Source organism: Miniopterus natalensis, chromosome 19 (genome assembly GCF_054644295.1).
Source record: "Miniopterus natalensis isolate mMinNat1 chromosome 19, mMinNat1.hap1, whole genome shotgun sequence".
In the NCBI taxonomy this organism is placed as follows: domain Eukaryota; kingdom Metazoa; phylum Chordata; class Mammalia; order Chiroptera; family Miniopteridae; genus Miniopterus; species Miniopterus natalensis.
The window spans coordinates 14,940,302-14,951,896 of NC_142099.1; the positions used below are offsets into that span (position 1 = coordinate 14,940,302).

Below are 11,595 nucleotides of genomic sequence, written 5' to 3' on the forward strand. Positions count from 1 at the left end.
TCCATCTATTTTAAGACAACTTTTAATAGAAATGATTATGCCAGAATTTATCAGAAATATCTTTTTACATTTAATGTTTTTACTGGTTATTTAAGATTCATATTTTTACAGTATTTTTAAAAGACACCAGTGTCAAAATGGTACTAAAATGAATTGAAACAGTCCAAATATTTCACTAAGATTCTTAACTTTTAATTTCAGGTCAGAGCCTTGTTATTTAGTTCTGAAGTTCTTCATCCAATTATGGTGTCAATTCTGTAGTCTGAATTTTGTTTAATAAAACACATGATACTTATTTTTTAATGTATTCTTACTGCTTGAAGAACATCATTTTGCAGTACTTATCTCTTCCTGAAATTAGAAGGTAGCTGTTAATAACTGTTTCCCTCCCTTTCCAGCAACTTTCCGCCCAGCCTGTATGCTGCCAGGATTTCTGAAGCCCAGCAGGAGGAGATAGTGGGCGCTTTCCTGGTTACCCTGGACCCACTCATCACCCAGCTTCTCACCTTCCAGCCTTTCGTGAATGTGGTTTTGGACAGTAAATTAGGTAAGCTTCAAAACAGAGTTAATGTTAAAACATCTCTTATTAATTATGACATGTTAGAGACGGTTATATTCCCTTATGTAGACATCTTTATTTTAAATTTCAAATTTTTTATTTAAAATTTCTCTTTTTTCTTCTTGGAACATATTTCTCATTAAAAAAATATTATGCCTCTAATTTCTTTACATATCACATGAGGTTTCTGCTGAAAAGATGTAGAATATGTTTTTAACAATTTGTTGTAACGTGATGAATGTGTTTTTATTGCTTGTAAGAGCTGCCATGCGAACTACAGTTTCCACAGTGTCTCCTGCTGGTTGTCATCATGGATAAGTTGCCCTCTCAGCCCCCAGATGTGCAAACCCTGTGGTGCACGGAGAGCTTGGTCTCAGGAGCTGCATCCAGGTAGATGTGCTGTTTCTATCCAGTCATACTGTGGAGGGTTTAGGAAGCCGTATAGCTTGGAAAGATCTTGAAATTACATTTTTTGTTGTGTCAGATATGCTTGTTAATAATTACTGTAGACTTCATGCATATGTTGCTACTTTATAAAAATGCCCACATAAAATATATAAATATATAGATGCTAAAACTATTTAAATTTTGTTCAGTGTTTTAGAAGGTATTGCCTAATAATGTCATAAACATTGTGCGTTATGGGGTAGATGTAATTATGGGGTAGATGTATTGAAAATGAGCTCTGATGGAGAGCGCGCCGGACGCTGCACGTTACCTCCTGGGAAGCGCCACTTGTATTCCTCCTCTTCCCTGGGATTGTTGCTTTTCCCTGGATATTCAGCCTCTTTAGCCCACTCTGCACCACTCCCTCGTCAGTCTCCCTAAAGCCCAGCTCTGCGCTCCCTGTTCTCAAAACTAAAGCGATGTGCCAGGCTTCTCAGCTTTGGGTTGGAAGGCGTCCCATTCTGTCTCAGTCTTCTACTCATCCTTTTGCTCATTTTCTACACGTACACCTGGCTGCTGTCAGACCTGTTATTCATGTTTACCTTGTACTCATGCTCTTGTTGTCTTTACCCATTTATATCTTGTCTATTTTAAATGTTATTTAAATCCTCTACAAAGATTTCCTAAGCCATTTCAATCATAAAATGACCTCTCCCTGTCTGAACTGTAATGTTCTAGTTTATATATGCTATCTAGCTATTTATTTATTTTTTAAATATATCTTTATTGATTTCAGAGAGAGGAAAGGAGAGGGAGAGAGAGTGATAGAAACATCAATGATGAGAGAGTCACTGATCGGCTGCTGCCCGCAACCCGGGCATGTGCCCTGACCGGGAATCGAACCCCGATCACCTAGGATCCTAGGTTGACGCTCAACCGCTGAGCCACGCCTGGCTGAGCTCTAGCTATTTATTTAAACATCAAAGTTTCTTCATTAATTTTGTCTTTGATTTTGAATAGTTTAGTTCTGTGATAAACAGCTGGTCAGTGATATAGAATGTCCAGGCAAATTCTTGTCCTTAAGGACTTTCTCTAATAGTGACTTGTATTTTATTTTTATTATACATATTCATGTATTGGAAATGTATACCTCTTGAGACATTTTGCTTTGCTAAGACAACCCATGATATGTTATATTATTATACCTGCTAATTATTAAACGTTAATAATGTTGGGTTCTGTATTCTCAATTTCCCTGCAGGATATCTCTACTCAAAGCCATTTTCTGCAGTTTTGAGCAGTGTTCTGGTGAACTCTCTCTACCTGTTCATTTACAGGGAGTAAAGGGTAAAGGGCAAGCCGAGGTTGCTGTCTCCTTGTATCAGCATGTCTGTGTTCACCTGTGTACATTTATCACTTCCTTTCACCCCTCACTGTTTCCAGAACTGGTAAGTTCATTACTTGTTAAGCTAAGCTGAGGTTACTATTTTGTTTTTTTTTTGTTTCGGTGAAATTGTGATTTATATTCAGAAAAAAGTGGGAAGTTAATGTATGCTCTTTTTGACTGTCATTCTCTGGGCTTACACATTTATCTTTTAACTCAGTTGTGCCCTAGGAAATGTAATCCTAGAGCTTGGCAGTATTCAGATGTAGTATTTAGTTAAAACATTTGAAGAAACATTTTGGGTGGGAAGGTATGGAAAGACTGTGGGGAGAGGAAAAATGTGTGGATTTTACCTGCCTTAGTTTCACACACACACAAAAAAAGGTAGAGAGTTGTATGCAGCACCAAGTTTCCTGTAGATCTTTGGTATAATATATTTTTTAAGTGGAATTGGATTAGAAATGATGTTGAGGAAATTCTCGGGAAAAATTCTTAGAACTTATGTGTCAGTCTCATTTAAGATATTACACAGTGGGTAGTATCAGCCATGTTAAATATTGTCTTTGGATTGTTAAAGGCAGAAACAAAAGTGTAGGCTTATATGTTACCTATGTTGTTTTAACAATTTCAGCTACTCAGAGAATTCTGGGTGGATTGCAGTGATTGAATTACCACAGTTAAAACCAGGTTTGAATCTCCATAGCCCAGCGTGGTGCTCGATATAGTAGGTGCTGAAAAACTGCTGCGGGACTGGCAGGCAGCATAGCCTCCTTCAGATTCTAGGAAATAGAGTCTGTCCCTTGAGGGTCTCCTGCAGTTTGTGTTGTGACAGCGTTTTGTTTCATTGTGAGAAGTGGAACATGAATGGTAACTTACCGTGAACTGTTTCTCTCATCAGGATGCCTCTCTGCTGGGGGCGGTGCTGAGTGCTAATATGATCACCGCCTTGTTAGCGATGGACGCCTGGTGCTTCCTTGCTCGGTACAGCATACTGCTTTGGCGTTTGGATTGATTTATAGTAGTGACGACAGTAAATGATTTTAGATTTGTACTGTATAGAAAAGTTCTGTCTCAATACTGCTTTGATTTCCTATCATAGTATTCAATTAGGAACCGTCCCCTCCTTTCTTTGGTTGAAGTCAGTAGATGACTGTTGCTTAGGTGGCTTTGTATGTGGTGATATTCCTTGGCCATGGGAATAACTGTGGCTTACAATAGTTAGTGCTTTATGGAAGTTTGTCCCCTTGCTTTTCTGGATAATTATATAAAGAACTGCCTCCTTTACATTGCAGATATGGGACTGCTGAGCTATGTGCACACCATGTCACCATAGTGGCTCACCTGGTGAGTAGAGTTGCAGGCCTAAATCGAGATTACAAAGTGGTGTTTTAAATATAACGTCAAATTAGTTTTTTCATTATATAAGTAACTTAGGTTCATGAAAGAGTAAAATTAAAATTACCTATAATCTTATCTCCCAAAAAGAGCTGCTGTTAACACTTGGCATATAAAAGCTTATAAAAGCTATGATTTTAGGCTAATCTCTTCTGTCTTTTCTCAGATAAAGTCTTGCCCTGGAGAGTGCTATCAGCTCACCAACCTGTCGATACTACTGCGGCGTCTCTTCTTCTTCATGGCCCCAACTCACCAGGTAAGAATGTTCTCATTGTCACTGTCTCTAAGCAGCTGCTGAGGATTGGGTTCAGACTCTTTTTAAGGCGTTTTTCCTCCCCCCATTTATTCTATGTTTAAATGTTGATGACATGATATGAACAAAAAAATTTTGTTAATACTCACTCGATATTTTTTCCATTGATTTTTACAGAGAGTAGAAGGGAGAGAGGAAGTGGGGAGAGAGAAAGAGAAAGAGAGAGAAACATTGATGTGAGACACACGTCCATTGGTTGCCTCCCTTGATCTGATACCTTGTGATAACACTGTTCAGTTAAAAAGTTTTAAAAAATACTAAATCTGGAAGCTAATACTTAGCTTTTGTGCATCCATCCATCCAACTGTCTTTTGTTACTCATGTTTCTTTAACAATTTATTTCAGGTGGAGTTTATCCAGAAATTTTCCCCAAAAGCAGCAGAAAATCTGCCTCTGTGGCAACATATTTCTTTCCAGGCTTTCCCTGCTGAGCTTAAGAAGCAGGCTGCTCATGAGGTTGCCAGAGTAGGTGCTGCACAGAGCAGAAGGTGGTTTGGCAGCAGTCGCACTGCGGGGGAACTAGAGTCACTGGCAAGTAATCAGTTCGACTGATTTGATTCTTTCGGTAGAGGTTGGCTGAGCACGGTTTTAGGAACTGGGGATAGGTTGTGATAAAATGGACCAGTCTCTCCCCTCAGGTTAGACACTCAGGAGATTTTCAGATTTTTACATTGTGTGAAAGGCTCTGAGAAACATCCTGTCTTGAGTGATGTAAATTACAAGTGGGCTAAGTGTCTGAAGCTTGACACAGTGGACATTGTGAAACACATTATGAAATTCCTTTATCTATATTGTAGTATTTTTGCTGACACGGCTCTGGGTCAGGCAGATGTCCTTCTGTTTGACAGGCTACAACCCCCATGTTATGCAGACCGACTCTGAGCCTTTAGAATGCTCTCTCTTAAAATAGTGGAATAAAAAAGAAATTCATCTATAAGAAGTAATAAATATACGATTTTGAAAAATGGATCGATTATAGTACATGTAGAATTATCCAGTTTAGTGTTCATTTGCTCATGCATTGATTCAAATATATTTTGAGTGCTCTTATGTGCCGAGTTCTGTTTTAGGCATTGGGCACATCAGGGAACAAAACAAGAATTCCTCCTCTCATGGACTTAAATTCTAGATTAGTGAGTCAGTAAAATAGCTGATAAGTATGCTTATCAGTTTGTGATACGAGGAGAAAATTCAAGCAAGGATGGGGACAGGGCCTTCAATTGGTTGGGGGAAGATAAGTTCAGGATTTTTGTGGGGCTTATATTTCATTCCTGAGTGTACATATTCTGATACTCTGTTATTTAATGGCACTTGACCACAATTATCATAATGAAGACATCTGTGTATATCCAAAGGGAATAAACGTATTTATGTGCCTTTATTTGGGAGAACTATTAAATACCTAATTAGGAGTAGGCTAAGTAGCTTAGGTTTTGCATTTATTGTGCACTAATTTCTGTAGTAAAGACAAAAAATACTTTGTATTGGATAAAATAAAAGCACCTGTTTTCTAAAATTGAATAAATCTTTGATGTACGACCAAAAACTTTAGTTCACTAGGTCACTTAACCTGTTTATTTGTAAAAGGAAGTTGGTAAATCTTAAAGAGCAGTATGGTAATTACATAAAATTAAGTGGGTTGCTGACATATGGGTGACAGGCATTGTTACTATCATTCTAGTTCCATGGCCTTCACTCCCACCACACCCCAACCAAGCCCTCTCCTGGCCAGAGGGGGGGGGGGGGTTGGGGGGTGTGTGATATGGGATATGTAGCTAAAAATGAATCCAGAAAAGGTATCTTTTAGTCTCCGATTCTAGATAGTGTATTTCTTTTTAAAATTTATTTTTATATTTAATTCTCACCTGAAGGTATTTTTTCCATTGCTTTTTCAGAGAGAGTAGGGGAGCGGAGAGAGAGAGAGATTGATGTGAGATAACCACGTCGACTGGTTGCCTCCTGCACGTGCCTTGACTGGGTATTGAACTCGAGACCCTTGGATACTCAGGCCAACGCTCTTAACCACTTAGCCACATGGGCCAGGGCTGCTTCTTATTTTTTTTTAAAGAATAGTTTATTGATTTTTAGAGAGAGGAAATGAGAGAGAAACATTGGTGTGAGAGAAACGTTAGTTGGTTGCCTCCTATACATTCCCTGACCAGGGATCGAACCTGCAGCCTCTCAGTGTACAGGATGATGCTCCAATAAACCAAGCCATGCTGACCAGGGCTAAATTGATGAATATTATAAATTAGCTTGGCCATTCTACTTGTATCCAACATATTTATTAAAATGTTCTTTTTATTTCCTTAATTAAATTTCAACTTAAAAAGAAGAATATTTAGAAAAATGAAGCAAATATTTCTGTGTTAAGGAAAATTAGCTTTAATAAAATATATTAAAGAAGTAGCTGAAAAGATGGCTTTGGGTCTTACGAATACAATTCCACATGGGTTTTTACGAAGAGTTATGAGTAACTCTTACCCTCTAGAACGGCTCAGCTCCTTTAGGCTGGTGTCTAAACTCGGGTCCTTTTCCTGTCTCTCCGTAGAACATGGTGCTCTCTGCTTTGCTCACTGTGTGTAATTCTGCTAATGAAGCTCTGGATGTTGGACAACAAACTGCAGTTATGGAAGCCGGAAGTCAGCTTTGGGCTTTTCTAAACACTAACCTGGTAAGGAAAGCAACTGATGATTTCCCTGAAGAATAATGTATTGAAGAAAGAGAATAGTATTGAAATTTCCCTGCAGAGTAAAAGGGGTTTCATTTCTTTAGGTGCTGGGTAGAGCTTGTGATTATAACTGATTTGTACTCTTTCAGCAAGTTCTTTTATGTGTGATTGAATTAGATTTGTAAAACCAGAACCTAGTAAAGACCATGTCAGACCAGCTAACAGTTTTCAGGACCAGTTGGACCCAGTTTTTAAGCCTGTTCCTCTGTTGTTCCTTTTTTCTCTTGGGTTAGTTTAGCCTGTTTTGTGATTCTGGGTTCTTTTATAATATCTTTTGGGCTTAAAGGTGGAAGGGGCAAGTAGATGGATGAATCAGCAAAGACAAAGCCTAGTGATGAGCGATATGTGTAGAATGATATGTGTCCCTCAGGGTATTAGAGTTTGAAAATATGCATTTAAAAATCTAAATATGATGTTTGTTTCCTTTGACTAAGTAGAAATAAATGTTGACCTCTCGCTGTCCTGCCTGTGGAAGCAGAAGGCAACAGTCACACTTTTGGGAAATAATGGACATGGTTTTGTAGGTGTTTCAGCATAAAGTTTATGTGTGGTCAGATTTCCCATCTGTAGTATTTTCACTTCAACAAGCCCCCTGATCATCACAAAATATTCTATAAATATTCATTGAGGAGCTCTCTGCTGGTGACATAACTTACAATATCACGAGAGAAACAATTATGTAGAGAGGAGTGGAATTTTAAGACTCAGGATATCCAAGCTGTTCAGAGGCAGAAAAAAGTAATTAGATCCGGGTTTGCATCGTGGCTCTGCTTTTTCCTATCCACATGGTCTTGAGCAGATGGTGTGACCTGCCCCTGTTCTTCTTAGTAAACTAAGGGGAGTATCTGCCTCAGAGATTTGTAAGGCATAAGTGATGTAATAAATAGGAAGAACCTGGGTATAGAATAAATGCTTATTATAAAAGGCTGCTATTCACATGTAATTGAAAATTTTCACCAAAATTATTTTTCTTATTTAAGGTAACAGGTCAGCCTTATGTTCAACAGACACTCAGCCTTTTATTTCCACTGTTGGGATTTTTTATTCAAACTCTAGATCCTCAGCTGATCAGTCAGGTAAGAAAAGTGAGCAAGTGAGTCCTTTGTTAAGTAAGTTGTTAAACTGTGATGCTTAACTCTTTAGCAGTCTTTAATGATTTGTTGCGCAGTTTGCTTGTTACCGTTCTTGTTGAGCTGCATGGAGCAAAGTAACAAATTTGCTTGTCCAGGGATGTCTCATTTCTTCCTTCTAATGGAGTATTGTTAGTACACTGGGCTGTTAATCCAGCCTTTATCTGTCATATCTCCCTGATAGGGAATAATCAGAACTTTTCTGTTGCTGTTAACTGTCCAGAAAAATCCCTAAGATACTGACCACCTGGCCCTTGTCAGAGTTGTGTGGGACCTGCATTCATAGCATTTTCAAAGGCATTTCAGTAGTCCTGGGAGTGAGGGCTGTAACCAACATGGACGAGGGCTAATCCTCATTGTTTGAGGAGATAAAACGATTCTGAAAGAAAAGTACTGCCGAGTTTTCTCCACCCCAGCAGTTGTGGCCAGGACAGGCAGAACCGGGGTCACTGTTGGGGGAGCCTGAGGTGTTGCTCAGTTAGGCCTCCTTTGGAGGTTCTAGACCAGTGGGGAGAGAGAAGGGAAAAGGCCTTTAGTTTATCTGAAGTGGTCTAGAGGCTCTGGTGATTGTGTACATGAAAAATTTAAATATTTGTTAATTAGGTATATATTTAAATTACTTGTAACAAGGATTACTAAATTACAGAGAATGAGGGTGGTAAAATTCACTCAAATTATATGGAATACAACAATTTGAATTTGTTGATTCTGAAGGTTCTATCCTTTTATGAAAAATCACTGATAATTTTGATGTAATTTTGCCTACCTTTAAGAAATCCAAATAACTGAAGTTCTAAAATTTCAGCATAAGTAAATTGTTCACTTAGGCATTTGCCTTTACAGAAGACTCTCCTTGTTCCCTTAAATCTGGGGTTGGCAAACTAGGGCCTCCTGACTAGAATCTGCCCTGCTTTCAGCACAAGAGCTAAGAATGATTTTTACTTTCTTAAAGGTATGTAAAATAAAATACTGACCACCTGGACCTTTACAGAAAGTTTGCCAAACTCTGCTAATAACAAGGAACTTCTCTCACTAGAATTTAAAATACAGAATTTTCAAAAGTTTGAAAGGAAGAGCATTGGCACCTGGTTCTTTAGGAACACTTTTTTTTTTTTTTTTTTTTTTATGCAGTGTTGGTAGGAATAACGCTGAAGTAACGGATTCAGATCATTTGTTTTGTTCAGATCCCCCCTTCATGAAGTTTAGGCTTTGTGGAGTGTTTGGCTCTTGCAGGTTTTGCTTTGTTTCCCCTCCCACATCACCATCAGAATCTTGGGACATTTCTGCAAAATGACTATTCTTCGGTCTTTACCTCTTTAGGTAGTAGCTCTGCAGGCCTCACTCCTCAAATTAGAGCCTCCAGACCACGTTCGCTTGGCGGTCCTTGACTTTGCATCTTCTCTAGGAAAACTTTTCATTTCTGCAGCTGTCCAGGTAAAACTCTTATTTCTGTTCCTGTTTGTTACAAAGACCCTGCAAGAATGTGTAAGGGGCTTCTATTGTCTTCAATTCTGTGGACTGGTGACAATGAAAGTTGGGAAAATGAATTTTGTGAATAGAGAGGGACTGTCAAAGTAGAACTCATTTTAAATTATTTTCTTTTAGAAAAATATATATTGATGCATATATATGATGCCTGTAGTTTGAGATTTTCTTTGTGGGCTTTAGCACATGAAGTTCCTGAGCAAAGAAAACTGTGTGTATAAGGAGGGAATTGGATAACTTAGTGAAGTTAAAATTATTCTTTTGGTTTTATACCCATGAAAGGGAGACTGTTTGAATGTGTTGCAAAGTATATGTAGTTGACAATTGGGTATTTATTTATGACACTGTACTGGGAAGGTCTGGCAGTTTACTTGTTGAAGGAGACCGTCCTCAGTTCGTGTCGCTTTCTTTACTGTGGTCACAACCCCACAGTTCCAGATAGCTGGCATTTTCCTCCTCCGGGGGACTAGGAAGAGCTCACTGATAAGGACCTTCTGTGAAACTGGAGCAAAACTATAATTGACATTACAGGTTGATTAAAATTTTGAAACCAAAAATTTACCAGGTTTCTAAAGGGCTTCCTTATTTGTTCTCAGGTAAATGATGCTGCAGTGTTTCCTTCCATCACCTCAGATTACATTTCATGAGATAAACGTAGCTGTTGTTCTCAACTGTGTGGGCAAAAGTAGCCAAACCTTTTTAGCATAAGAGTGTGTTCCAAAATGCTGCTGCATTTGGATCCTAATGGGCTCAGAACCCATAGAACAGATGTTTTTATTAGCAGAAATTACCTTGTATATTTCTAGGAATGTGTATATTCCCAGGAGTGAAGTTAAGGCCTGAAGCAATTTTGGGGATTCAGCAAATGAGAGGCATTTAAAACCATGAGATAAGATTGATTCATTTAAGAAAAAAATTACTGAGTTCTTGTATGTGTGTCAGGCACTGTTTTAATCACTGGGGATTCAATAATGAACCAAACGAATCCCCTTGCTGAGGCCGCAGACCAGTGAAGTGGTGATGTGCAGTGTATAGGACGGTGGGGAATGCTGTGGGGAGAGAGCTGGGAATAGAGCATGTGGACGTGGGGCACAGCTCTAAGTGGGATGGTACAGTCAGTGGTGACATGTAAGAACCTGTAGCCAGTGGAGCAGGCCATGCAGGTATCTGGCACAAGCGTCTTCCAAGCAGGGAAAAGGCAGGTACAGAGGTTCTGAGCTGGGAGTCCGTCTGGTACACTGAGGGCGCATCAATGTCACAAACAGAGGCAGCGGGCTTGCAGGCCAGGGTCAGGTCCCTGGTTTATATGAGGGAAATGGAAGATTCAAGCAAAGGAGTGACATGACCAGTGTGCATTTTAATACGTTAGGCATATTGCATTTACTCTACTAAGGTCTTCCTCTGCTTGGTTCTCTTTAGGACAAAATTGTGCCCAACCTGTCTTCTATTTTTGCTTTGCTGCTGGCTGACAGGAACTGGCTACTAGAACAACATGCCTTGGAGGCATTTACTCGATTTGCGGAGGTAAGACCCCTCTATGGCAGTGACCTGAAAGCATTTCAACATTTCAGACACTCCAGAGACATTGAAGAACTGCTTCTGTATGTTCGTCATAAAATTTTTTGCCACAGGAGATATTACTAAAGATGAGGTATCAAGAAATAAAGTGAGATTCCTTAGGTCCTGTGGGTAGTAGCAACCCAACAGGCATTCCCGCAGGGCTGCTAACCCAGGCAGTCTCCCAGATGCTATTTTGGGGTTGGATGGTAATATGTATCATCTCAGACTACCCTGGGGTCAGGTTGATGAACACAGACCTGTTATTTGGTTCTGTGGAGGTGGTGATCCTGCTGTGGGTGGCTCTTTCCCTCTTACTGTGAGCTGCTCAGAGACACAAGGATGATTGGGCAGAATTAGAGCTTATAGCTGTATATTTTGCAGAATGTGGTATTTATTATCATAAGGTACCCCAAAGAACTATGAGCTAATTGTCTCATAAGTGTCTTTTTGCACTATTTTTTAAAAATGCATCATGTATGTCTATTTTCAACTTATTGAAATATATTAAAATTGGTCTTATTTTTAATAGGAAACAAATCATGAAGAGATAGTCCCCCAGTGCCTCAGTTCTGAAGAAACTAAAAACAGAGTTGTATCCTTTCTGGAGAAGGTATTTATTTTATACAGAACCAAAGGAATGGTGTCACTTAC

At 39.1% G+C, this 11,595-nt stretch overlaps 1 protein-coding gene across 3 annotated transcripts in view; it reads left to right on the forward strand.

Moving 5' to 3' along the window:
* Positions 1 to 11,595, forward strand: part of FIRRM (FIGNL1 interacting regulator of recombination and mitosis) — a 35,921-nt gene that overhangs the window by 22,447 nt on the left and 1,879 nt on the right. For 2 of the 3 annotated variants that reach the window (XM_087827804.1, XM_087827802.1), the window contains exons 11-22: positions 399 to 547; positions 820 to 949; positions 2,208 to 2,394; positions 3,229 to 3,311; positions 3,623 to 3,674; positions 3,892 to 3,981; positions 4,384 to 4,569; positions 6,590 to 6,712; positions 7,750 to 7,845; positions 9,220 to 9,333; positions 10,804 to 10,908; positions 11,474 to 11,554. In XM_087827804.1, the coding sequence (XP_087683930.1) occupies positions 399 to 547; positions 820 to 949; positions 2,208 to 2,394; positions 3,229 to 3,311; positions 3,623 to 3,674; positions 3,892 to 3,981; positions 4,384 to 4,569; positions 6,590 to 6,712; positions 7,750 to 7,845; positions 9,220 to 9,333; positions 10,804 to 10,908; positions 11,474 to 11,554 (1,396 nt within the window). The remainder of the gene's footprint in view (positions 1 to 398; positions 548 to 819; positions 950 to 2,207; positions 2,395 to 3,228; positions 3,312 to 3,622; positions 3,675 to 3,891; positions 3,982 to 4,383; positions 4,570 to 6,589; positions 6,713 to 7,749; positions 7,846 to 9,219; positions 9,334 to 10,803; positions 10,909 to 11,473; positions 11,555 to 11,595) is intronic. The other variant, XM_087827803.1, reaches the window with a different exon arrangement.